The 27,410-nt window shown below is 43.8% G+C and overlaps 2 protein-coding genes across 5 annotated transcripts; both read right to left on the bottom strand.

Moving 5' to 3' along the window:
• Nucleotides 1–2,673: 2,673 nt before the first annotated feature.
• Nucleotides 2,674–19,419, bottom strand: copb2 (COPI coat complex subunit beta 2). 2 transcript variants are annotated; one of them, XM_062523833.1, is made up of 24 exons: nt 19,295–19,419; nt 17,475–17,612; nt 17,291–17,377; nt 17,077–17,203; nt 16,815–16,963; nt 16,249–16,395; nt 16,046–16,145; nt 15,531–15,673; nt 15,116–15,315; nt 14,524–14,634; nt 14,220–14,308; nt 13,996–14,102; nt 13,556–13,699; nt 13,013–13,143; nt 12,479–12,686; nt 12,212–12,322; nt 11,756–11,970; nt 11,306–11,398; nt 10,082–10,265; nt 9,542–9,613; nt 9,358–9,429; nt 9,188–9,259; nt 3,516–4,604; nt 2,674–3,105 (listed from the first exon to the last, which is right to left on the bottom strand). In XM_062523833.1, the coding sequence occupies exons 1-24, from the start codon at nt 19,295–19,297 to the stop codon at nt 3,010–3,012; spliced, it is 3,888 nt and encodes a 1,295-aa protein (XP_062379817.1). In that variant the 5' UTR covers nt 19,298–19,419; the 3' UTR covers nt 2,674–3,009. The 2 variants fall into 2 exon arrangements, with proteins under 2 accessions (XP_062379817.1, XP_062379818.1); XM_062523834.1 differs by lacking the exon at nt 3,516–4,604.
• An 828-nt stretch (nt 19,420–20,247) lies between these two features.
• LOC134068239 (uncharacterized) lies at nt 20,248–26,955 on the bottom strand. 3 transcript variants are annotated; one of them, XM_062523829.1, is made up of 5 exons: nt 26,917–26,955; nt 26,448–26,604; nt 26,021–26,222; nt 24,946–25,110; nt 20,248–21,502 (listed from the first exon to the last, which is right to left on the bottom strand). In XM_062523829.1, the coding sequence occupies exons 1-5, from the start codon at nt 26,928–26,930 to the stop codon at nt 21,357–21,359; spliced, it is 684 nt and encodes a 227-aa protein (XP_062379813.1). In that variant the 5' UTR covers nt 26,931–26,955; the 3' UTR covers nt 20,248–21,356. The 3 variants fall into 3 exon arrangements, with proteins under 3 accessions (XP_062379813.1, XP_062379814.1, XP_062379815.1); XM_062523830.1 differs by having other exon boundaries at nt 26,830–26,949; XM_062523831.1 differs by having other exon boundaries at nt 26,448–26,609; nt 26,830–26,942.
• Nucleotides 26,956–27,410: the final 455 nt, after the last annotated feature.

The raw sequence follows: 27,410 nt of genomic DNA, 5'->3' as shown, positions 1-27,410 counted from the left end.
GAGCTGCCCACTGATTACTGCTCACAGCTGCAAGCCCTGGGCAGCTGGATGCTCGGCCGGTAGGGAACTGGGCCACAATTAGCCAGGTTATCAATCAACGGCTGGCTAATGAGCGAGAGGCTGGGGCCGCACTGAGCCCACAGGATTTCCCCGCTTTACCCGCTCCTGGGGGACCTGGGGAAGCACTAGGCTACAGAAGGCAGCCCACTGGGCTGTGGACTAAAACACCAGCCCTGCTACTTCACTGGGGGGCTTTATTCATGCTAAACCCTGGGAAGGGCCATGGCAAGGTTGTTCAGGTGACCTCAAAGAGGTGCTTTTACACTACACATTTCACTCTTGTGGAGAATGGCCTTCTGCTTTTCTCACCCACCTCTATTTGGAAAAGTATGTGGTAGGGGGGGTTTGGCAAACATATATGTGGTTTTCGCGTAGAGCTACTGTATATGTGTTCAACTAAGACCCCAAAGTACAGCTGTGGTATTGCTTTGTCTAGGCATCATGCTACCAAAACACATGACACATGGATCACTTAGCATGACACTTCCCAGTCAATCTGAAGTGTGGCAGGTTTAGCATGTAACACGATCAGGAGCATGCTTAACAACATGAGTCTTTATTACCATGCAAGAGGCGAAGATGAGCTTCGCTCTGGGTTTTGGGGGATTGTAGTGCAGGTTTTATTTTACTAGGCAAACCTCACACGGCCAGAAGGATGTATCACTGATAATAGAGTCCTTACTGGCATTACACTGGGCGGAGTGTGATGTTAGTTAGTCCTAAAGTATGGCTTCCTGATAACAGAGAGACTGAACACGGCATTCTCAAGCTCAACCTTGACAGTGAGTGTGCAATTTCTGAGTTCAGATAACAACCCTAGTTGTTAGATAGTGGCATTCACAAGCAGCGCAGAAGCTCAAGACACTCATCCACTAGGATCCCCATGCCCAAATCTACTGGTCAGCGTCAGACAGTGACCAGACTGAAACGGGCTTCATTTTTTACATGCTTTCATCTCATAGCCCCTGTGGTGTTGATTAGAGAGTATGAAAGCCACAGATGTCTTTCTCAAGTCCGCTCAGAGAGGCAAGCGTTTGAGCAGGCGGGAGTTTGGCGAGGCCGTGAGAGAGTGAAAGAGAGAGCGAGTGCTTGTGGCTGAATGTCACCGTGCCCCTGTGGGCTCTGATCTGCCCATGTTCCCTTCGCCTCCTCCTTTTCTCATCTCATCTCCTCGCTCCGCTCCTCTCCCACTCAGATGAGAGAGAAGTTGAAGAGGAAACGCCAGAGAGGACTCTCCTCTCCCAGCCGGCCACTTGGCTCACCTCCCTTTGACCTCCATACACACACACACTACACACACACACACACACACACACACACACACACACACACACTTCACCAGGCCTGATGACTATTTCCTGAGTAGTGTATGGGGATTTTTTTTTCTCAAAGTGAGGTAGTGGAGGCCATAGGAATAGTTCTAATCTGAACTCAACCATGTAATCCTGATTCACATTTTCATGCGGAGCAATTTCAAAGCAGACTCGTCAAACCAATGAGATTGGTCAGTCACGTTCCTGCGCTCTTATCTTGTTTTCTGACGGGCTGCAGTACAAACACCATCCTCAAATGGAGGACTCTCACAGTCGAGCTGGGCACCAGTTTCTTTCACACCGTGATAAACCCAATTAAATTCTACAGGTGCAGAGTTGACAGCTCTCCACCTCTGCATGCCTTCTCCACCTCTCACACCCCCAGATCAGGCCTGTGGCAAAGGGGATGACTGTACCCCCTTCCCCCACCCCCAGTTTTTCTCCCCAAAATGGCTATATGCTTGTTCATTGCTAGTAGTTTATGTTTGTATGTACTCCATCATATTATGGATAGTTGGAACTATGGATATACATACACTATGTGCTCCACTTCCACTCAACCCCATTTCAAAAGGCTTTCCACAACCTTATAATTTACAAATATATGCGAAGGGATGACAGGCAAGACACATGATGATATCCCAGCTGTTATAATCGTCTCCTAAAGTTCTCTGTATACCAGCATTAAATTACCAGCAAGATAGATAGATAGATAGATAGATAGATACATACTTTATTGATCCCCAAGGGTCAAGCAATGCCTGATGGGGAGTTTTGACACAGGACTACAATAGGCTGTTAGGCCCCTTGCTCACCCTATTGTCAGTGACAACTCTCTGGTGACCGGTGACACCCTCATGAACTTCCTCCTATGCACAGGGCAGTACATGAAATCCCAACGAGCCGTGTCATGTATGTGGGGCGTAAGCGGTACTGTGCCTCAGTACTTCTCCATGTGTGACCAGGGTGAGGGGCCGCTGGGTGCGTCACGGAGGTGACCCTCATCGGGAACTATTTTCTGCCAAACCACGCTACAGCCTGTGGGGTCCTGCATTCTCTTAGTACCATGTTTAGGCACAACTGCGGTGTTTCAAGATCTTAGAAAGTGAAGTTACATACACAAAAATGCATTCAACACATCCCCTGGCAACTGCATTTTTTAAAAAAAATATATTTATCCTCGCTGAAGGGGTGAATTTAGTTAAAAAGGTATGCATCGCCATCTAGTGTTCTCTTGAAAAACCTTCCATACTGAGGATCCAAATAATGATTTATGAGGAAGTGAAACGAGGAAAACATATTGAATCCCATAATGCAGTGTTTTATTTTTTTTACTGTGGATGAACAATGATTGCTCTAGGTTAGGACATACATTTAGATAAAGAAATACATACTTAAAGGCAAGGGCAGCTGTGTGAAGGCGAGCTGAAGAGATCCATATAAAAATTCAGAATGAATGTGTCCCTTAACCCCACCCCGCCAATATTCACGTGGGAAATCACCCATGATGCATCAGTGATTCGCACTGATACCCACAGCAGCTAACGAGTCTCACTGCCTTACACAACTCAAGTAGAAATACAAAAGGAGTTTGGTCTCTTAAATAAACACAGATGGCCTGAATCACAAGGGTGTGTTAGTCATCTAGGAAGTCATCGTCAAGGTTTACGTCCGTGGTGTCAATGTCGTCAAGTTCCATGTTGTCAAGGTCATCCTCCAGCTCATCCAGGATCTGGAGGTGGGAAAAGAGGGGGTTAACACGGACAGTGAAACTTGATCTCTTGCGAGTGACAAACACACTTACACACACACACACACACACACACACACACACACATACAGACACACACACACACACACACCATCCCAACCCCATCACCATCCCAACCCCATCACCGTTACCATTACAGTTACCTTTACCATTACCATTACCATTAGCGTTACCATTAGCGTTACCATTAGCATCCCAACGCCATGTTTATGGTGCTTGTTATTCCATTTGCGCAAAATGCAAAGCTAGGGTTAAAGACATGCACTTTGGGTTATGTACACACATGTTGGTGACCCAGCAGTGCATGTACAGAGAGATCAATAAAATCACGGAACACTTCCAGGATGCTGGTCCTGAGTGCTGAGGAGTACCTCATCATTGTCTAGGTCTGCTAGTGCTGCTGCTAGTGCTGCTGCTGATGCTGCTGCTGCTGCTGCTGCTGATGTAGCTGCTGCGGTGGGGGTCTTCTCTTCCACAGGTGCTGCCACCACTTCCACAGGCTCCACTTCCTCTACCACAGGAGCCACTTCCTGTACCACAGGCGCCACTTCCTCTAACACAGGCGCCACTTCCTCTACCACAGGAGCCACTTTCTCTTCAACAGGAGCCACTTCCGCTACCACAGGAGCCACTTTCTCTTCAACAGGAGCCACTTCCGCTACCACAGGAGCAACTTCCTTTTCAACAGGAGCCACTTCCTCTTCAACAGGAGCAACTTCCTTTTCAACAGGAGCCACTTCCTCTTCAACAGGAGCAACTTCCTTTTCAACAGGAGCCACTTCCTCTTCAACAGGAGCCACTTCCTCTACCAAAGGCGCCGCCATCACTTCAACAGGAGCCACTTCCTCTACCACAGGCACCACATCCTCTTCCACAAGGGCCACTTCCTCTTCCACAAGGGTCACTTCCTCTTTCACAGGCACCACTTCCTCTTTCACAGGCACCACTTCCTCTAGCACAGGCACCACTTCCTCTTCAGCAGGCGTCACTTCTTTAACAGGTGCTGCCACCTCTTCAACAGGTACTTCCACCACGGCTTCCTCCTCTTCCTCAGCGGCTGGCTCAGGAGTAGGGACGCTCACGGCGGCTACTGCTGCCGCCACAGGGGCAGCTACAGCTGCCATCACTGAAGCAAACACGCTGGCTTCCGCTGCTGCTTCCTCCTTCTCATCTTCCTCTTCCTCTTCCTCCTCCTCCTCTTCTACTGTCTCTTCTTCAGTGGCTGGTTCAGGTGTAGGGGCACTCACGGCGGCCACTGCTGCTGGCTCAGGTGTAGGGGCGCTCACAGCGGCCACTGCTGCCGCCACAGGGGCTGCTACTGCTGCCATCATTGAGGCAAACATGCCGGCTCCCGCTGCCGGGGCCTTTATCAGCGGGGCGTCTACCGCCGGGACCTCTACTAACGGGGCCTCTGCCACTGGCTCAGCCTCCAGGGGTCCCGTCTGCTGCACAGACACCTGCTGCACACGAGCATATAGACAAGCACAGATGTCAATCAGCCCTGCACAAATCTATGTATCTAGATAGCTCTCCAGCAGATACTCCAGAGCTCCACCACTATGCCCATTCCCAAGAAGAGCAGCCTAAAAAGTCCTGAAAGACCTTAAGATCCATAGCCCTGACCGCCCTTGTCACAAAGTCCTTGGAGAGGATCGTGAAAAATCACATTATCAATGCCACAGCTTCAAAGACGGATTCCTTCAGTTTGCATATCACGCTATAAGGGAGGGGTGGATGATTCCAAACTCTACATATAGAATGCTGTCCATGAACACCTAGAGGGCTCAAATTCTTTTGTCCGGCTCCTTTTTGCGGATTCCTCATCTGCTTTTAACACCATCCAACCACTTGCTAATAATCAGCTAATTCTGTGGATCATGAAGTTTCTTACCCAAAGAACACAGAAGGTGCTAGTCAATCAAAAGGTTCTCGGACATCAGATACACGTCCACTGGCTCACTCCAGGGTTGTGTCCTCTCACCACTGTTTTTTTTTATCTTGTACACAAATGATTGTAGAAGCCTCCATCCTGATCGCCATCTAGTGAAGTTTGCTGACACTGTTCTCCTTTCCCTGCTATCTGGTTCTGTCCAAGATCTGTCCTCAGTGAGTCTGTGGAATGGTATGATTGTTCCTTTTTGGAGCTAAATATTTCAAAGACCAAGGAGATGTTCATTCACTTCACCAACCATGGAGGATGCAGGACAGCCACTACAATCCATGAGTAACCCGTTGAAGTTGTACACGAACACAAATACCTGGGCACTGTCATTAAGCAAGTCATTCTACAAAAACGTGCCATTTAGTGTCACAAAACAGCCTTGTAAAGCTGAATTAATGATATTTAATTTAGTTTCTGTGGTATGACAATTATCTAGGGGTGTAAAGGCACATGCATTGAAACTGAGCTGTTTAGGTCCAGGGCATTAGGTTCAATACAGATATGCACCATGTAGTCTTTAATTGTAATCAACAGTAGGCTTTTTTGCGTGCAGACCACATTTCAAATGTGAGTTCCCACACAAACATATTAAGTGGCAAACAATGTCAGTTTAGTCAATTAACGTAAAAAAAAAAAAACAGTTGACACTTTCAAAATACCATTCCCGCTGTGCATCAGCTATACGGTCAGTAAACAGCTACAGGCTTTCTGTACTGAAAAATACAGAACCGTGACCGAGGCACACACACACACCGAACCGTGATTTTTATGTACCGTTACACCCCTACGATTTACTTTCAAAGAATTAATCCTTTTTTTAAGGACTTTATGTATTAGATATCTTGCAGACATCATAAAAATGGCTTGTCCATCAATATGGTTTGTCTACTATCACTAACTTTTTAGTGTTTTTTTTTTTAAATATAAAAGCCTCAGTTGTTCAATATGGTCCGGAAAATGTTGATTTTTTTTTTTTTAAAGTGAGTGTGATTATCTTTTAATAATTTTTTCTTGCCAAGGGACAAAGTCACCGTGTCAACTCAGTTACCATAAAATCAGGCAGGAAAAAGTTACTTGTTTGAACATTTAAATCTACATATTTAACAGCATTTTAACTTCTCGAGAATGCACACCACGTGGTGTCATCGCATCAACCACATGGCTAGTAATAACCAGTAACATATTTCGTCAACCCTGTAAGTATCAACGCTGTTACTTGTATAATACTCTAATGTAAAATAAATAAATAAAAGACGAATGTAAAATAACCTCATTTGACTGCAAAATAGAGCAATATATTCACCCCAGGAAAAAAAAAACAAAAACGTTTCAACAGTGAACATTTTCCATTTGCAAACACTCTTAACTCATTAACTGCCATTGACGTCTTTAAACGTCAATTTAGACACATACGTCAATTGCCGTTTTCAATGGGGAGGGCTCCTGGGTGGGCTTGGGAACGATCTGGCAGAGTTTCAGGCTTGTAAACAGAGTGCACTAGCGATCCGAACCTCTAGATGGCAACAGTGCCATTTGGATCATTAGTATCTGCCTAGAGTGCACAAGTCATGCAGAGACAACTAGCAAACACACTGAAGATCGACCACAGTGGATCTAGTTTGCACGCCATGCAGGGAATAAATATGCTTACTTCTTACATCAAGGATGGAAAACACGTGAACGGTATGATCCATTTACATTGGATATTGCGATATAGACTAACAACAACCTTGCTAGTGCTAGCTTGCTAAGTCTAGCATCCTGTTCAGAGTCTTTAGCGACCATCAGAGTCCCTAGCAACCTTGACGAGACTGACGAGATAACAGTGCAATCGTGGTTGACATACTACTGAAACGCTAACGTTAAAAAGTTGATTTTCACAAAAAGATCGTTTTCTCCATGCTTTGGTCAAAAACAGGTGTTTTTAGCAAAACTAACCCATGTTCTACTGACGATTACTAAAGAACGGAAAACGATAGAAACAAGCCGTTTTTTCCTGGTGAAAGAAGAGAGTCTACTCTTTCATTTGGTACCTTCGGTGTTTACATAGTCATAAAGCTCACCGTTCGGTGGATCTTGGAAAAACAGTCAAAATGCTGTAAAACGTCTGGCAGTATGGAGCGCTCTGCACTGAAAATCGCTGGCAGCCAATGAGTTAATGTAAACAGGGGGGATTTATTTTTCATGACCATAATTGATTTAAATAAGACTTAAAACATTTTTCATTTTCTTTGTAACAGGGTTGACAATACACACATATGCATGTTGATTATTCGGAAAATAAATAAATAAATGAATAAATAAATACAGTTATTGCATATTTTTTTGAGAGATAAGGATCTACTTTATCTAAATAGGTGCTTCAAGACTTTAAAAACAGTACTTTGAAAACAAGATATTTAGAATGTTGACTGGCACGTTTTTGTAGAATGATCCAAGCACATTCAGACGCGACAGTTCTGAGAACACAGTTTACTAACTGGGTATTCTACTGAAGTCCTTTTAAGCATGTCCTTCCACTTGATGGCCATCTTGCAATGTACTATGGACAGTTATCAGGAAGCTATTTTGGGTACAATGCGTGTGTGTAAGGCTTCACAAAACCAAGCTGCGACATCACAACACATGACTGCCACGATGTATTCACAACATGCTATAGGATTGGCACAATGTATTAACATGTTTTTAACAAAGATCCTTAAAGATACAAGACCTTTGTCAACCGTCTCTTGATGTTAACCTTTGGCGGCAGGATATGTGTAGACAACGAAACAATCCCATACATTTCTATGAATGATTTTTTGAGTGCAGTGTCTCCTAATTAGAATGTCTCAGAGACTACCCCTAGAACTAAACAGTTCCAAGATCTTTTTTTTGTTTGCATTTGTACTCAGTAGGAATTCTGAGAGGACTAGACACATAGATCGAAATGACATAAGCCTAACAGCTGTTTTGAGTTAAGGCTATGTATTTAGCCTATTGATAGAAAAACAGCCCCCAAAATTATTTTGTGGAATGATGCCTCTTAAAGTTGAAAGGATATGACTCAAAAACAATCTCTGGTAGCCTATAAGAGACATCACGCTCTGTCTGCCACTCGTTGCCTGTAGCTGATCAAAAGGACATAAGCCTAAAGCTTTGAGTTCTAAGGCATATATACAACAGGTTCTATGCGTATATACAACGCGCATAAAATGCGCAAACAAACAGACAGACAGATGTTCCTGTAATTTGTAGATAGATATGTCACTATGCCTGGTTTTGTGTGTGTGTGTGTGTGTGTGTGTATCAGAGTCCGCACCTGCCCGTACTGTACCCGTCATTTTTGATGCACCAGCACCAGAGTTAAAATCAGTCTACCACATCAGACGCGTTTAAGAAAAGGTTTATTGCTAGGTCATACATAGGCTAGTTACCTCTGTAGCCTAATTACACGACCATAAACACTGCAGATGCAACTTCAGTGGAAGTTCGGGCCTATCCTACATGGTGAAAAGTGGGCTACCACAAATACCACCAAAAATGTCACCACTCTTCAAGCAGTTGTGGCTACAACAGGCTATCGCCACGCAATTGCCTAATTTAGGCTTCAAACACCGCCCTGCAAATACATCATTAAACCTTTTACTTAATGGGGCGTTGGTAGTGTAGTGGTTAAGGAGCTGGGCTAATGTGTAGTAGCCTGAAAGCCCTTGAGCAAGGCACTTAACCCCAAGTTGCTCCAGGGACAGTGTTAGCCCCTTGTAATATAGTTGACATATGTAAGTCACTTTGGACAAAAGTCATCTTTAGGTGTTTTTAATCAACCACTTCGTTCTGATGGATGCACCAAGAGAGTTGATAAATGCTTTTTATCAACTTGAAATGCAGGCATATTATTGTGGATATGTTAATTGTGTAATTGTGGAAATTGTTACGTATGCAATCTGATTTAAACCCGTGCCTCCCGTGTCTGACCCTACCCGTATCCCCAACACAGTAGAATATTTTTCACCCGTTTCATCAAAATGTGTGGGTCACCCCGTTAGATACCCATGTGTACCCCAACCCGTGCAGGACTCTGGTTGGTGTGTGTGTGTGTGTGTGTGTGTATCATCATACCTCGGCAGATGCAGGGACTTCTTCGGGCTCCTGGACTGGTGCCTCTTCTACAACATTGCTCTCCACGATGGGCTGGGGAAAAAAATTAAATAAACACCAACCGGATGAGCGAGGGGGTCATGTGTGAAAGCATGCTTGTGTTTGTGTTTGTGTTTGTGGCACCATCATACCTCAGCAGGTGCAGGGACTTCTTTGGACTCCTGGACTTGCGCTTCTTCTAGAACAGTCTTCTCCTCGTTGAGCTGAAAAAAAAACACACACATACCAACAAGATGAGTGTGGGAGCAATGTGTGAAAGTGTTTGTGTTTTTGTGTGTGTGTGCGTGTGTGTGTATGTGTTTGGCACAATCATACCTCAACAGGTGCAGGGACATCTTTGGGCTCGTAGCCTCGCGCCTCTTCTAGAACATTCCTCTCCTCGTTGGGCTGAGGAAGAAAAAAAAAAGCGATGAGTGTGGGAGTCATGTATGTATATGAAAGCGTGTCTGTGTGTGTGTGTGCATCCAGCAGCTGTGAGGAGGACAGGCTGACATGGGCAAGGTTATCCAGAATCAGACAGTGGGAAGGAATGCCACCGCAACGCCAACACGAGAGGGGAGGGGGAGCATAGGAGATAGAGAGAGAGAGTGAGAGAAAGAGACAGAGAGACAGACAGAGAGAGAGAGAGAGAGAGAGAGAGAGAGAGAGAGTGAGAGAAAGAGACAGACAGACAGAGAGAGAGACAGAGAGAGAGAGAGAGAGAACAGAAAGGAAGGATGAGGGGTGACGTGGGGAGGCGGGTCAACGAGAGCAGAGGTGGACAAAGATGAGGGCAGTCCAGAGGGTCAGCCGGTGCAAGAGGGTGGGTGTTGTGCAGAGAGGGGAGGGAAGGGGAGGGCTGGTGGAGCGGCTCACCGTGACCAGCGGGTAGTCGGTGGCCGGCCGGGTCTTGCCCTGGCTGGTCTCCCGCAGGAACTGCTCAGCCACGAAGGCCTCCTTCAGGCCCGGGAACAGGTTCTCATACTCAGTGGGGTCGGCCAGAGACTCTGCTGCCTTCTGGTTCACCTTGGACAGAGACTCCCTCCACAGTTTCACCACCCTGAGCACGCACACACACACGCACACACACAACAGTACAACAGAGAATAGTGATGCTTAAAGGAGTCATAGAACGCATTTTTTGACCATTACAAATTGATCTTTGAGCCTAAATAATGTCATATGTAAATTTGTGGGGCTGAAAACGCCCCAGGAGCACTGCTAGATCGCCTAATACAAGGTCATAAATAAGCCTTGCAATGAAACAGTTTGTTTTTCCCGCCCACTCAGCAAGTTCATGAATATTCAAATGAGATGCGCGCTGATTGGTCTATTGGCCGATATGTCCTGAAAGTTGATTGGCTTAATCCACCGGTCTGAAGCTAGAGCAAAGTGAAACTACGTTTACTGCTGGTAAATAAAGCCAAAGTCTTTGATAAAGCTATCAACAATGGATTTAAATAAGGAATACAGCCATACATGTATAAACCGAGTCAGAAGAAGGTTCTGACGAAGATGAAGTGCAGCAGATTCCCCAACAGAATGAATGTGTTAGATTGGTAAGTTTTATCAGTACATTTCTTAATATAGTAACTCTCCAAAGTTAGCTGTAATAATGCTAGCATTACAACGTCTCTGCCATAGACCACATATCTAGATACTAGCATCGTAAGAGCAGTTTAACAAGAATTATTAATCGAAGGTATGCAAATGAGAGGGGGTGTATCTAAAGGGGGATGGGCGCCTATTACGTGTTATCTGAGCTCTGTTCAGATTGGAGCATTTCAACACGGCTGTTTCTATTTCCCAGTTTGCATACGAAAGCAGGCAGGGGACGCGGTAAAGTCTTTGGTGTTGTCCTTTGGACACTGCTCGCAGCCTAAATTCAACAGGAACAGGGTGAATGTGGTTTTGAATTCTAGGACTCCTTTAATGCAAAGGAATCTCTTTTCAAATCTTCTCTAGAAAGAAAATTCTTTGTTCATAATCACATACAGTCACATTTTCACATCCAGTTTAGATGAGAATGGGAATTGATGAGAATAAAGTGCTACAAAAACACAAGTTTACACGTAGAAGAGCTAAGCTGGGTTAGCTCACCTGGACACCTGGCTGGGCAGGTAAGTGCGGGCGAGGAAGGCCGCCTCAGGTAGGCGGTTGGTTCTGATGAGGAGCTCCAGGCAGTGGTCCAGTCTGGGGAGAGAAAGAGACACGGACACTCAGAGGATGGTGGACAGAGCCTCTTCCGGGGCCACTCAACCACAGTGTCTCTACAGTCACACTCGCACATGGGAAACATGGGGAAAGCTTTGGCGTGTTGCTCAGTTTCTTTTCCCTGCATGTGAAAGAATTATCCCTTCAGTTTCTGATTCACTGCATCATTACCTAAACAGTTTCAATAGTGGTACGGTGGTTCAACATAATGTCCCCTCAACTTTTCCCAATTTTCCTGAAACCCTTGATGACATGTCTTCGGAGGCTGTACCATCAATACCATCTGGCCATCACTCTCTCACACACACACACGTTCTCAACGCGGGACAAACTTACTTCCCCTGCAGGAAGTAGGTCATGAATGCCACGTTGTTCTTGCCGTCGCGTTCCGCGCCCTCGGCCAGCTTGCCCACCATGGCGGCGTTGCCCGAGGCGGTGGCCAGCAGCAGCAGGCCCCCGTAGTCCTGGGCGTGGTGGAGGCACTCCTGCGCCAAACCAAACTGGCACTTGCTGATGGCCAACTCTGCCAGCTGCTTCCACTTCTGCTCCGACTGCGGGGGTGAGGGGGTGGGGGTGGGGAGAGAGGCAGAGCCGTGTGAGGTTTGCATTGGACTCGCCACCAGAAATAACAAAGCTCACCCACTTCAAATATTGATACTTCTAAAATGCCAGAGTGCTGGCCTGTTTGCTTGAGCATTTTTTCGGTTCAAAGCAAATATGTAGCCCTCTGCAGACGGACTCGTAGATGGTTTGAACTGGCATGGGGTAGATTGAAACAGGGCCCGGGCTCACCTCTGCCTCCACAGCCAGCTGATAGGCGATCTTGAGCTCTCCCAGCTGCAGGGCCAGCTCAAACCTGTGCTCCGGATCAGTAGACACAGCCAGAGCCTGCTGCTTGAAGCCCTGGAGGACAAACACACATTACATTACATCAATCAATCAATCAATCAATCAATCAATCAATTCACCATTCACTTGTGCTCTATGGCAGTAATAAGAGATATCCCATCAGAAACATCAACGATGCAGCAATAAGATACCACAGACAGGATGTTCTACCTGTTTCTCCAGGAAGTGGGCCACGCGGGTTCTCTGTTCTTTGGGGATTGTGGGTAAGACCTTGTCGGCCATGCCAAAGTCTCTGCGCATGACTGCCGTTTGGTACTCCAGAACTGACACCAACAATGAATAGCTGACGATGTTCAGCTCCTTATCGCCCAGGTACAATCGGTCATCCTTAGGGATGTAGCCCAACAGGTACATGGTCCTAAAATCAGACACACACACACACAAATTGAGATTAAGACCTCAAATTGAGATTAAGATGATACCTTTGCATGCTTCCTATTTAGCCTGTGGTGGTAACTATTTTTTTTGGATGAAAAAGACAAGCAATAATGTGATAACGCAACACATTATAAAAAAGTTACTGTCGATAAGTCGTGACCAGCCTACTTCACTTTGTCATTAAAAAACATAAAAGTATCATAATAGGTATGTAAACACATCGAATTACCATGCTGTCAGTGACCGATGTCATTTGTGTGACATAACTTTTCACGTCTTTAAAACGTTGTTTTAAAAAAGGTGTACCTGTCCAGGTGAGCGATGGTGACGATCTCTCCTCCAACATAGTAGTTGAGTCTGTTGACAGAGCTGGTGTAGATGAAGCAATCTCCCACCCACAGGCCTGTCTTCACGATCTCCTGAATCTCCCCCAGGACCTGAGTGGAGCCAGCGCGGACACACACACACACACACACACACACACACACACACACACACACACACACACACACACACACACACACACACACACACACACACACACACACACACACACACACACACACACACACACACACACACACACACACACACACACACACACACACACACACACACACACACACACACACACACACGAGAAAGGCAGAATATGTTTACACAGCTGGACATACAGCACATTCCATCACAGTTCACACAGTCCAACCGTCAACAAGAAGAGCGGGAGAGCGGCAGATCTAGAGATTTCCATACATCCTGACCCAGATCAAGAAAAACACTGCAGCGCACTGTGCCACCACCAACAACTTGTCCTTTAGTGAGCGTCTTCCTGCCAAATCGGGCCCTTACCTCAAAAGCGTCCTCGATGCCGTCCTCGGTCACTCCCTCGTTCGTCTCCTGGGAGGTGGCCACCTTCTCAGACAGGTAGCGCAGGATGAAGAAGGACTCCTCTGTGGCGATGCACACCAGCTCTCCAGAGTCGGACCAGAAGATCTGAGAGGAGAAACGGAACCGTGAGAACCCGGCGGGACGCCAAGGGAGAACCCCTACACACAGCTATGCGTTCTGACCTTACGGTAAGGACTAGTAAGCTGTACACATGGCCATCTAAATGTCTACAATACATCAGTGGGAATTTGTGTTTGTGTTTGTTGGTATGTCTGGGCCGCAACAGCATGTATGTAATGTATGCATGTATGCATCTATGTATGTGTGTAATTGAGTATGTATGTATGTGTGTATGTGTGTGTGTGTGTGTGTGTGTAAGTGTGTGTGTTTTTAAAACTCACATGCTTAGGCTGGATCTCAATACGCCGGATCAGCTCTGTGCTTTCCCAGTCATAGAATGCCAAGCCATTCACAGAACGGACACCCAGCAGGAAACCTCCATATATACCTGACAACATACAAGGAGCCACCGGTGAGATACGTGAACAACATGCTAATGACTATTAGCAGAATAGTCTGGTTGGCGGCACTGTATGGATAAGTGGTATAGTCTGGGTCATCTTACCCTCTGCACCAAAGTCAGGCTTAAAAGATTTCTTCTCCTTGAAATTCTTGAAGATTTTTACCACACTGCTGGACTCCCTGATGGCATACCTGTGGGATAGGAGGTGTACATCAGACTTTTAAAAAGCAGAATAACTATAAAAACACCAGTCTCTTCCACTTCAGAGGACTGGCCTATGACAACACTTGCACTAACAAACTTGCTTATATATTAACCTGATTTAGTAAAATGCTGCCAGTCTTTGGCAAGACTAGCTGGATGACCTTGTCAAGGTCACATTGGACACCTGAGACGCAGTACTTACTCTGAGGAGTCGTGGGCCCACACAAACTCCTGTGCTGACCCGAAGCTCTTGTTCCTCAGAGCCATGGCTGTGTAAATGATGTACTCTCCGTCTCCACACACCACAACAAACCTGAGGACACACACACACACACACACACACACACACACACACACACACACACACACACACACACACACACACACACACAGGCCAGAGGAGCGTTAACACCCACTATGCTGCACCAAGGCCATGAGAGCTCAGGTGCCTTCAAATGTGCAAAAGTAGGCGAACGTCTACAGTGACAGTTTTCTGATTGTTTGGAGTTCGCCATGAATGTTTATGAACACTTTTGCAAATCGGCTGAGGAGGAAGCTCTCCATGAACATACAGGAGTGATGGAAAAAGGTTTACTGTGATGGAAAAATTCAAATTTAACAGTTCAAAGGAAACTTTTTGCCATGAACGTTAACGTCTGTTTGAAAATTTGAACACACCTCGGGAACATCTTTTCTCACTCACATACACAATTCTAAAGTAATGTTTTAGTTATGTATCTGAATGGTGACTAATGAAATGCCAGATGCTGTCTGTGTGGTTCCCATGAACTCACCTGCCGTTGGGGTTGTGCTGGATGGTCTGAGGGTAGATCTCACAGCTGCCCATGTCTTTGACAGCCAGAGGAAGTCTCTCTCCGTCCTTAATCTCGGTGTCTCCCATGGCCTTCAGGTTGGCCTGCTGCACCTCCGAGTGTTTGGCCCAGATTATCTTTCCACTGGCGTCCATAGACATAGCTGGCTCCTCACGACCCAGCTGGATTGAAGAAAAAGACAAGAGAAGACTCATAAGCCCAGTGCAATTTCAGTTCTCTGAAAAACAACGCAGAAGCAAGAAAATGACTGAAAATGATGAAAATGTAAGAAAGGCAGCTAAAGTGTTATTTAGTTCTGAAATGCATGACAGCTCATAGCCTTAAAATCAAAGTTAACTAAAGGCATCTGTCAACAAATGCAAGTGCCGGACATTACCTTGATGATGATGCTGCCCTCGTCATAGCCCAGGGCCACGTTGTTGGAGCCACGCAGCCCGCACACACACCACACACGCTCCATGCCGTAGTTCAGCGTGCTCTCCAGCCGGTAGGTGCTGGAATGCCAGATACGCACCGTGCCTTTGGGAGAACAAGAGACGAGAAGACACAGAGATCAGGCCAGCAGCCAGGGGACAAATGTGACGCAATCAGTTTGAGTGACAATGAGAGAGACAGACAGACAGAGAGAGAGAGAGAGAGAGAGAGAGAGAGAGAGAGAGAGACAGAGACAGAGAGAGAGAGAGAGACAGAGAGAGAGAGAGAGACAGAGACACAGAGATAGAGAGAGAGAGAGAGAGAGACAGACAGACAGAGAGAGAGAGAGAGAGAGAGAGAGCGAGAGAGAGAGAGAGACAGAGACACAGAGAGAGAGAGAGAGAGAGAAGATTGTGCATGTGTGTGTGTGTGTGAGTGTGTGAGTGTGAGAGAGAGAGCAAGAGAGAGCAAACACACCGTCCTCTGAGCCTGTGATGATGATGGGCAACTCTGGGTGGAAGCTCACACAGGACACGTTCTGAGCGTGGCCCTCCAGAGTCTGCACGCAGGTCTTATTCTGAGAGGAGAGAGAGGAGGCGGGAGGGGAGCATGTTAATACATGCAAGAGAGAAATCAAATCTGACAATTAGACCTCACCTGATGTAGGCAGGACAGCTCACCTGGTAGTCCCAGATCTTCACCAGTCTGTCGTCTGCCCCTGATATCAGGTAGGGCTTGTCTCCTCCGCTGTAGTAGTCTATGCAGTTCACTCCTTTCTCGTGGCCCTCCAGCGTGAAGTTAGGAGAGGAGGAGCCCAGCTGCCACACCTTCAACACAAGAGACAGGCAGAAACTGAGTACCCCTCATATACACAACCACTCATCCTGCAACATTACCGATTGCAAGAAAGGGGAAAAAAAAGGCATGGTGTATATGCACACACTCAGGTTTGCATTACTTTCATAGCACACATGTAAACATACTATACACACTTGAATGGCATAAAACAGGATGCATAACTGGCAGGTAGTCCGGCAGACAGACAGACAGACAGACAGACAGACAGACAGACAGACAGACACACAGACAGACAGACAGACAGACACACAGACACACAGACACACAGACACACAGACACACACACACACACACACACACACACACACACACACACACACACACACACACACAGATAGACAGCTCTGTAGTCCTGTGCTGGCATGCTGCTCCTTCATGAAGTAAGTACCTTAATGGTTCTATCCAGGGAAGCACTGGCAAACTGGTTGTTGTCTTTCGGGTTGATGACGATCTGCATGACGTAATGTGTGTGGCCCTCAAACACCTGACTGCACGTCCACTTCTTCTCCCAGTCCCAGAGCTTGATGAGCATGTCATCTAGAGATGCAGAGGAGACAGAGAGTTAAGGGCAGGCAGCCATGAAAATGTGCAAAGCATCTGATAAAAGACGCTAATTTCTGATTAGACATGTTGCTTTCTTTTGTGCCTACCGCTGCTAGTGAGGATGTAGGGCTGTGTAGGGTGGACAGCGATGCAGCGGATGTAGTCGGAGTGTGCCTCAAACATGTGAACACGCTCCAGTGTGTTGTAGTTGAACACACGAATTTGCATGTCATCCTAAAAAACAATTAAAAAAAAATAACAATGAGAAACCACACAAATCTTTCAAAATGAATAAGCATAACCACAAAGTAAACAACTTACTGCTCCAGTGATGACCCAGTTTTTCCTGGCAACAAACTTGGATGCACGCACAGGTAAATCACAGACCTCAAAGGTCTTCACCAGGGTCTGTAAAACAGGTGCCACACACATTAAATACATAGGTAACCACTTTCACTACTAATTGGAGTGCAGGGAATGGGTGAACGGGAGTATTAGAACTCACCTGTGATTCATGGTTCCAGACGCACACGCTGCCATTGTAAAGGCTAGCCAACATCCATGGTTCAGTCGGGTGTAGGTCCACGCTCTTGACGCGGTCTGACCGGGCCGTTAGCTTGCGCTTGATGTCCAGCCGGAGAGGCTAGAAAACAGGCAGCATACAGACTTAAAGGGATATTCCGCCATTTTTGGAAATACGCTCATTTTCCACCTCCCCTCGAGCAAAACAATCGATATTTACCTTGCTCCCGTTCATCCAGCCATTCTGTGAGTCTGGCGATACAACTTTTAGCTTCAGCCTAGCATAGATCATTGAATCGGATTAGACCATTAGCTTCTCGCCTGCTAGCTTCATGTTTAAAAGTGACTAAGATTTCTGATAATTTTCCCATTTAAAACGTGTCTCCTCTCAAGTTAGAAAGTGCAATAAGACCAACTGAAAATGAAACCTGGCGTTTTTCTAGGCTGATTTGACATGGAACTACACTCTCATCTGGCGTAATAATCAAGGCAACTTGCAAACGTACCATAGGCGCAGTGATATCGTACGCAGCATCTGAAAATAGTCCCCATAGACATCAAGCAATAGTAGTGCCAGTAGCTGCAAGTTGCCTTGATTATTACGCCAGATGAGAATGTAGTTCCATGTCAAATCAGCCTAGAAAAACGGCAGGGTTCATTTTCAGTTGGTCTTATTGCACTTTCTAACTTGAGAGGACACACATTTTAAATGGGAAAATTACCAGAAATATTAGTCACTTTTAAACATGAAGCTAGCAGGCGAGAAGCTAATGGTCTAATCCGATTCAATGATCTATGCTAGTCTGAAGCTAAAAGTTGTATCGCCAGACTCACAGAATGGCTGGATGAACGGGAACAAGGTAAATATCGATTGTTTTGCTCGAGGGAAGGTGGAAAATGAGCGTATTTCCACAAATGGCGGAATATCCCTTTAACTCAACACACTAATCACACATATGACAGAAACAGCGCAGTGCATCGTATACGCGTACGAGAAGCCTGTCATTTAATAGTGGATACATAGCCTACATGATATTCCTAATGGCTAACTATTGCAAAACAGTTGTGTTTATGTTTCAAGACAAATCATAGCAGTGACATTTTGAATTAGAACAGTAAAACATTGCATTATTTCACCCAAAAATGGCAGAACATGAACCATACAGACGAAGGAACACGATCGACTATCACAAACGTAATGTTACTATTTGCCACCGTGGAGAAAAGCGAGTCATTGCGTTTATGAAATACACTGGCTAACTGACGTGTCCCCAGCTAGCAATACTACCGACTTGTACGCTGCCAATTGAAGTATTTATTTGGCTGCAACCATCCGATGATTAAATGAAACTCATCACTTCATCGGAGATTTCAATGACATGTTCATGAGATTAGGACCGGGCCAATTAGCGAGGAAGTGAGAAGAAACAGGCTAGTGAACCTTTAAACCTTCGTTAGCTAAAATGAGAACATTAGCAACCAACCTAGTGGACAGCGCTGAACACGTAGCTAATGTTTTGACATAGGTCGAGGTTAACAAATGTACTAATGATGCCGAAAACGTTCTGTGTTTGACATTACTAAAATACAACTTTATCTGACCAAGTCGGAAATCATAGTTGCAGAACACCAAAGTGCGGCTAAGTTGGGCTAGGGTTTTCAACGTAAGCCAGAGTTAGCCCAATCAAATGACATGAGCTAACCTAGCTAACGTGGCAAACCTTTACACATCATCGTACAGTCAACAATGGCAAGTCTTTGCAGATTACACAGATGATATAAAGCAGTATTGTCTTGTCTTACCATGATTCCTTTGCAATGCTCGTCTCCTTTCAGTCAAAATGGTGTATAATCACATTCGTCAGCTTTCGGCACTCGTACCCCCGATTTTTTCCAATGGACAACTAAATGTGACGTGGAACTTCCTGAAACCAGCTAGGAAATGGTGACGTGCCATTGGATCGAATACTTCTATGGTAGTAAAGTGAAATTTCTCTGGTGGGGGCCACTGGCCACTGACCACTGACCATGGAGGTTAGAAACTGATTAGCCTAATGGTGGCAATAAAACTCTCAACGATGATATTCTTTGATAGCTGAAAAAATCCAACATAGCCTATGTCTTAGGCAAAACACTTTTTTCTCCTAAATCAGTGCCTATATAGGCTAGGGGATTTTCCATGCATGTAAAATAATGATAATAGAAAGATTGTGGATGAGTTTATCACAAAGTTATAAATAGGCTTACGTTTATAAAACAAAATAAAGCACACTGAATGACCTCTGTGTATGAAATGTGCTATATAAATAAACTTGAAAAAAAATATCAGAAGAGTACGTATCTTTGTATCTATATTTCTATAAAGAACATAATATGTTGCCAAAGACACCCTCACTCAGATGACATGATCTTCTGGTAAATGAGACTGTGACAGTTATGGCCATTAGAAACAACAGAGGGACATACATACTAACAGCTACATAATCATGTGAAGTAGCACAGTGGCAAACATGACCCAATCCCAATTTTTTGGCATCAAATTCAAAATTAACATATATTTTACACAATAGTCATTAGTCACTTTGATATGTTGTTTATGTCCTTTTTGCAGCTAAATATGAGTTTACAAGACTTACAAGAAGTATATTATCACATTCTGTTTTTATTTGCATTGCATTTTTATTTTTATTTTACACATCTCAACGTTTTCTGATTTGGGGTTGTAAATCACGTCACAAATCACACATGATACAATATCACATCATACAAACATGTTTTATGTTACATCATCAAGGTTTTAGCTGCAGAGCCCATATCACCATCAACACAAAATCAACATGCCATGTAACTTTCTTTTAAGTTCTGGTCCAGTGGTTCTTTGAATTGTAATCCACGTTGTTACCTCAGACCAATCAAAATGATTGTTGAACATTTGTAGTTACCATATCATAACATTATTAGTGATTCTAATATTTATGATGTAAAGATGTAAAGCCATATTTGTCCCATTTCACCTGATGTCGCAGCCTTCACCCTAGGCTATTCTTTCAAACATTCATTCCATCAGTTTAACGTAATTGCCATGCAAGTGTTTCGGTGTTATTACAACAACAATACTGTAAATAAATGTTAAATATTTGTTGCCAGCATTCACAATACTCAAAAAAAGAAGCCGAATGAGCGGAGGAGATGCTGTGAATTTCATTAAGTTCAGCTTCCGTGCCTACGATACATAACAAGTTTCAGTATTCACTTCTCGTTAGATGTTGCTACTTGCAAAAACATATATTGCAAAAATGTGTTGGTTTGGAAAACCACTTGTTAAAACAGGTTACCAAGGCCTTGTTGTAGTAGCACTAGTGAACTATTATAAAACGCCTTTTCCATAGAAAGATGCTCAAAAGCATTTGTGACCTCATATCTATTTCCAGGCCATACAGATAACGGTAACATTCACACACTCATGAACCAATAAAGGTGATTCTAGTAAACTGTCTAACGGACAAAATTAGAGCCTTAGTATTGAATAATTGCACAAAGCAACACATTACATACACATTAACATGTAACTTGCAATTACAAAATTAAGGCACCAGTGTGAATTCAGTCCTAAATGAAACGCATACAAAAAACTCTCGTGTTGTCCCACAAGTGGTATGATTTAGTGACAAACCTGAGTATGACAGGTTAATAACTGAGCTCTCTCTTGTGTTTTTGTTTTTGTTGTTAGGATAATGAAGGAGCAGGGCTCTTGGTAATGATTGGTATTTCTCTTCATGTTCATGTTCAAATTATTTGGTCTTTGTTTTATTTTGAAATCTGGTTCTTGAGCAAACACTGCATTGCACAAGGCAACATCAACATTTCATTTAGTGGTCATGGCGACACCCTTCTTCAGCCAAGTAGTGTTGCCCAGGAGAGAGAGCATGAAGCGAGCGACATCACCCCTGGCTACCATTTGTCCGCTGATATCAGGAACAAAGTACCCTTCATGAGTCACAATCTCTTTGTCTGTGGAGACAATAAAAAGAACATTCAAATTTCATGACCAGTTAACAGATACAGGCAGAAAATGGATAGGCAAAGACCAGAGTAAATGGAGAAACAGGAATATATGGGAAATAATGATCACATAAATTGACAACGGGCACACAAAATTACCAGGACAAACAAAAATAAATTAACGGTGTTAAGTGACAAGGAGAAGCATGGAATTGTCAACATGAACAACTGTCTCAGTGAGCGAAAGACGGCAGTCAATCTGGACAGCTTCTCCTTTTCATTAAAGTGAACACCAGAATCAGAATATGCAGCTTCATAAAGAGATTTAATGGCTAAGTGATCACACAATGAATTTGGTTCCTGCTGTTGGTGCCACTAGGATTGTATACGGACAAAACAAGAATAACCATAATGACTAATGGGCATGAATTGGTCACATCAATTCTGTTTGCATAATACGGTTTTCAGTGCATTTAGGCTGTAGATCTAGATGTAGATCTTTTCTCTCTCATTTGAAAACTATCCATGTATTGCAGCACGGGGAAACACGTCACATTTGCCACAGAGGATTCCAGACAATGACAATGAGGGTGATGTTCGGATGTCAAGTAGGCAGAGCAACTACAGTTCCACACTTCTGAAATGGCAGTTGCCTAACTTCCGCCAGGTTTTTAAAGTACAGTCAGTGATTGTATGTGATTTCAAGCCCATAACATTTTTTGTCACAGTCAGAAATCATCTCCACATGACCTGCTAGCTGACCAGTCTACGAGTGCACTGTAAAAAAATTCTGGTCTCTGTAGGCAGACCAGGCCTCGAAAACTGGAAACAAGCAAAGTGGGGGCGGCCCGTCCCCCAAACAAAAACGAAACCTTGTGTGGAGTTGGAGCTGTATGGAGGGGTGCACCACCTTTCTGGTGTCTTTCGTTTGGTCCTTGGTTAATATATAATTCCTAGTGTCTGGCATGAACAATGTTAAATCAGGACTGTAAGGCACTAGATTAAGTCAAACACTCCTACTAATAAAGTAAAAGTCTGAAGATGATGACCTCTGCTGGTGAATCAGTGAGGTGCTGTTTGTGGATATAATTGCAGCGCCTGGGGTCAAAGTCCTTAAAAGTTGTTTTCTGGCCAACAGAGAACTGGTTCTTTAACCAGTTCCATCAAGAATTCTTCAAACCTTGGTGGTATCTAGTGAGCCAACATTTCTACCAGTTTTGAACCAAGGATGTGTTATCAACAGAAGGTGTTGCATGTACAACTGAATTGTATAATGACATGCTCTCTCCAGTTAATTTTGACCTCCACTCAAACTAACGTGTTATCACTTTTATGACAAGACCTTTTTGCTAGGGAGGGGATGCACAGTTAGTTAGTATCCATTACCTCCAGTGTCAGTCCTTCCTCCAGTGTCAGTCAAGGGAGTCTCTAAGTGGCCATATTGTCAAATGTTCAGTTTTCAGTAACCCAAAACAAAAAATGGCATGTAACTAACTTAACTGAAGGATGAGAGAAGCAAACCTGGATGTTTCAGGTTAGGGTAAACTGGGTAAACTGGGTAAACTGGGTAGAGATAGGAGCTATAGATAACTTGACCAGAGAGTCAGGATGCTATGGAGAGGATGTTGTGCCACATGAGGGGTACTGTATCTTTGACTGTCTGTGATGCATGAAATGATCATGTCACAATAAAAGGAAAATAATCCTTCTTTGATTGATACCTCATTCAACTGGATGGAGAAAAGGCTGCACTGCATGCAACAATTTTGTATTGCATGTGCAATAAAAAAAAAAAACATATGTACTGTATGTATGCAAAGTGCAGCATTTTCTCCTTTCTGATTCCTTTCTGTGGCACAGTACTCTTAAAAACAAAACAGAGAGTGAGTGAAGCCTGCTCCGATGCTAGAATGATCTTGTTCAACTGCCATTCAGAAAACCAGTAAGAAGGGATTATAGAACAGCTGGTCTATAAGTGAAGGATGTGTTACAGAAATGATGGAATTCAATGGAGAACATAAGACAAGTAGGACACCCACTGTAGACATCTCAGGACACTCTCTTAAGCAAATAGCCAGCTTGCAGCTGTTTGATTGTCTGCAACCACACAGACATACTATAGGGAGTCAGGAGGGGTGGTAATTGGATGACTGTTTTGCTGGAGTGAATCAAAGTCAAAGTCAAAGGCTTGGCCTCTCAGAGTCAGATAGCATTGTCTGTGTGGAAAATAGAACAAAGCCGCATAGTAATAGTGGTTCATGGGACTGTGGAAAGACTAAACAAAGATCTTGATACTTTGTGTGAACAGAAAGGGTGTTGCACGATCAGCCCTGTTCAGGATATTTTCCTGTAGGTCTTTGCCATTGTCAGGAGGTCGTTGTCCTGCCCTTTAAACTATAGTAATACACCAGGTCATGAAATGATATAAAAGTGCACTCTGGACCTGTCTTGGACATTTCTTCTAAAATCTTAACAAAAGTACCACCACTACTTTCAGTTGGATTCTTTATAATATCTTTATATTATAATCTCTTTAAAATACTGAAGAGTGCAGAAGCAAGGCATTAGCCTACAAGAGATTCCATGTTAATAAGCCATAGGGCCTGAGTTGTAGGTTTTGGGAAGTTACGTCAAGGCTGGGACTTTGAAATGGGCGAAACCACTCTGGTGAAGTGGAATTTAATAACCCAATCACATGCAACCAGTGTTAAATTCTGATCTATTCATCTCTCTTTTATAATTAACTTTGGCCTGACTCAGCCGTGTGTGCGTCTGACTTCACTCTGGCCACAGTGGGCATGCACTGTAGGCAAAATGCGTTGTCAAACTCACACCCTTTATGTAAATGATTGATCAAAATCAGGGTTATCAATGACAATGCCATTTTTTTTTAGTGTGAAAAGTCCCCCACAAAGATTTGAGGCCCTGGAACCAGACAGGGCAAGAAGCAATTATTGGACTTTTATGCAGATGCTCTCTACCAAGGAGAGGATGGTATGATGGTGAGCAGGGTTAATCATTAATAAAGGTATTGTGGATAATGTAATAATAGATGCCAGGCACTCAAAACAATTTAATTTAATAAATTAATCAAATAATTTCGTTGCATACAGTGGAGGAAAAATCACATGACGTTGCAGTCAAATGTGTTTTAGTTCTGCTCATGCTCTTGTTAGGGGGAGTATGCCCTTGTTTTTGGTTTTGTGTGGCCAGATTGAAAATGTGTAATGAGTGAGAGTCCCTTGACAAATACTCCAATTTCAATGGTATGAAAGAAAAGTCTGTTCTGCTCCATGGCTGGAACACACCACAAGACAAGACACAAGTATCTTTGAGAGACCAAGTGACTTTTAAAAAACAGCAAAGCATGAGAAGATCACACAGTTTGAACCGCCTCCAATTACAATTCAGTTTTTGGGGCATTAACATAGCCCATTATTAATCGGCCCTACCTGTTTCAGGTGCATTCCCGAGTCCAGGAGGTCGAACAACTGTCCAGTTGATGTCCTCATTCTTCTTCAAAAGGCCCTCCATTTCATACATGTTGGTGAGCACACTCCGGATCATTGGAATCAGCACGTTGCGGATGAAAAATGGAGCAGTGTCTGAAGATCCAGCTGCAATTCAAACACATGTGGTTAAGCTGTCATAAAATCAACATACATAAAGCATTCATTTACGTTCAGTACACTGTGCATCATGGTCTCATACTGTACCAGAAAGGAACTATGAACCTTATATGTACCCATGATACATTAAAGGCCACTATATGTGAAAGTAGCCAACATAGTGTTTACCGTATTCAAAGACAGCAAGCATATTCTCACTACACTAGTGTAAACTCACACATGTTAGCTATAATCTCATTTAAACGATTAGGAAAGTGAAAACAGACGGTCAAACTAGACCAGTTACACTAGAATCCATCACGGTCACGTCGCTCAGGCCTCATCTATGTGACTACAGTTGACATTCACTCTAGCCCTACCTATGCTAAAGGAGAGTTTGGAGAAATCATTTGTTACCAAAAATGTTGTTGTTTTTTTTGTCTATACATTTAATGTGCATTCGTGAATCTGACATACTGATTTTCAGCCTGCAGCATGCTTTAATGCTTATTCACTTCGCAAGGACAACATTATGAAATAGCAGAAATAGACCTACAGTATAATAACTACACAGTTCTTTGCACATCAGATGTCCTCAGAATTCACACCACCATAACTGTCTGGCAGCCTATTCATGGATTTCATCAGGTCCCTTTCCACAGGTATATTAATCAAGCACCATGCAGTCTGCATTCATAATCTGGGTGCTTAATTTTATACTTGTGCAAAGGGACCTGATGAAACCCATGAATAGCCTAATTGGATCCCAGATATTTTAAACTGGTACTGTGGGTTCACATTTCACACTCAGCTTTAATTAAGAGGAAGCAGTTGGTGATTCACGCACACCAAAAGCTGAGCTTGTGAGACTTTGTGTTATAGAACCAAGGCATCATTCTGAGAAAATAAGATCACTTACGGGCAGTATACCAGGAAGTCATGGTGATGACACGATTCATTTTGGTCTCTCTCATGGCGCTGAGGGTGGCATTCATTGACTGGGTGTAGCCTGTGACTCCAGAGAAAAATGATGTGGGGAAACCAAGACAGGAGAGCACTGCATCATGGCCCTGGAAGTGTGGCTTCAGGCTGTCCTCAGAGAAGATATTTCCCTCCACGACCTAGAGGCCATTGAGACATAATGAGTCAGAGGGGTGCATACAGGAATGCCCCCTCCCTCCTTCCTGTTATAGGAATTTGTTCAGGCAGCAGTTTCCCAGAAGACAGATGACTAGATGACCAAAGCTATAGGATCACATATTCTTCAACAATGCAAATAATGATCAACATTGAATTAATTATTATTAGACAAGCTGGATATTTTATGTCAAGCCAAAAAATGTTACCTTCAGGTTCTCATGTGACACTGTCATTTTGCCTGGGTTCCGCACCACAGCGGTAACGGTGTGCCCTTGTTGCAGTGCCTGGCTTACTAAGTGCTGCCCCGTCTGACCAGTGCCACCCAATACGATGAGCTTCATATTTAACTCTGTTATTCGTCTGCTGTTCTGCAACAAATAAGAAGTTTAGGGATTTACTTATGACTAGGTTCATGATTAGGTTACTTAAAAGCCAAGACAAGTTAATCAGTTATGTCACGTAGTAGTAGGCTAGGCAGGCTGACATCGAAAACGAAACTATCTCATAGGTGTCTTTAGGGACATATCATTGAGATCCCTGTTGACAAAGAAAGAGAAGACTAACTATTAACATCAGTGTCATACTCACCTCATACAGGACAGGACGATATCGGGTTTTGCTTATCTTGATAGACACAGTGTCAAACACTTACAACGCCAAACTCAAATGACTTACCAAACTAAACGCATCTTCAAAACATCACGCAACGCCTTTCAGCTGCCTTTCGTGCTGGGTCCTAAAGGCCCTAGTGTTGTTTCAGAAGTCACGAATATGCGATCTTAAAGGAAAAGCAGCAACAAGCCAAATTGACTAGTTGTGATTAGGAGTGGATTGCTGTCATTGGATGGGGTTGTTGATAATCCATGTATAATAATAATAATAATAATAATAATAATAATAATAATGATAATAACAATAACAATAATGATAATAATAATAATAATAATAATAATAATACAAATAATAAAAACCTTTCAGGCCTAAATGATAAAAAGTTAGTTGGGTGACAGGTGCTTAGCTTTAACGAATTGTTTGTTTGGAGTAGGCCAACATTATCAATAACATTTGCATTTTCAATTTTCAAATTTCCCCATCACATCTGGCATTCTAATTCCATATTCCTTATATTCATAAGCCAGAATCCGTCTTATTAGACACATTCTCTGCCA

Source organism: Sardina pilchardus, chromosome 2 (assembly GCF_963854185.1).
Source record: "Sardina pilchardus chromosome 2, fSarPil1.1, whole genome shotgun sequence".
In the NCBI taxonomy this organism is placed as follows: Eukaryota; Metazoa; Chordata; class Actinopteri; order Clupeiformes; family Clupeidae; genus Sardina; species Sardina pilchardus.
This window is presented reverse-complemented; position numbering and strand designations above follow the sequence as displayed.

Coding starts and splice junctions, on each gene's coding strand:
- copb2 (XM_062523833.1), bottom strand. Junction 12,323..12,478: donor CCCACTTCCTGGAGAAACAG/GTAGAACATCCT, acceptor TTTGTCCTCCAG/GGCTTCAAGCAGCAGGCTCT. Junction 11,399..11,755: donor ACCTACTTCCTGCAGGGGAA/GTAAGTTTGTCC, acceptor TTCTCTCCCCAG/ACTGGACCACTGCCTGGAGC.
- LOC134068239 (XM_062523829.1), bottom strand. Junction 26,223..26,447: donor TGTCACATGAGAACCTGAAG/GTAACATTTTTT, acceptor AATGGCCTCTAG/GTCGTGGAGGGAAATATCTT. Junction 21,503..24,945: donor CGGGAATGCACCTGAAACAG/GTAGGGCCGATT, acceptor TTGTCTCCACAG/ACAAAGAGATTGTGACTCAT.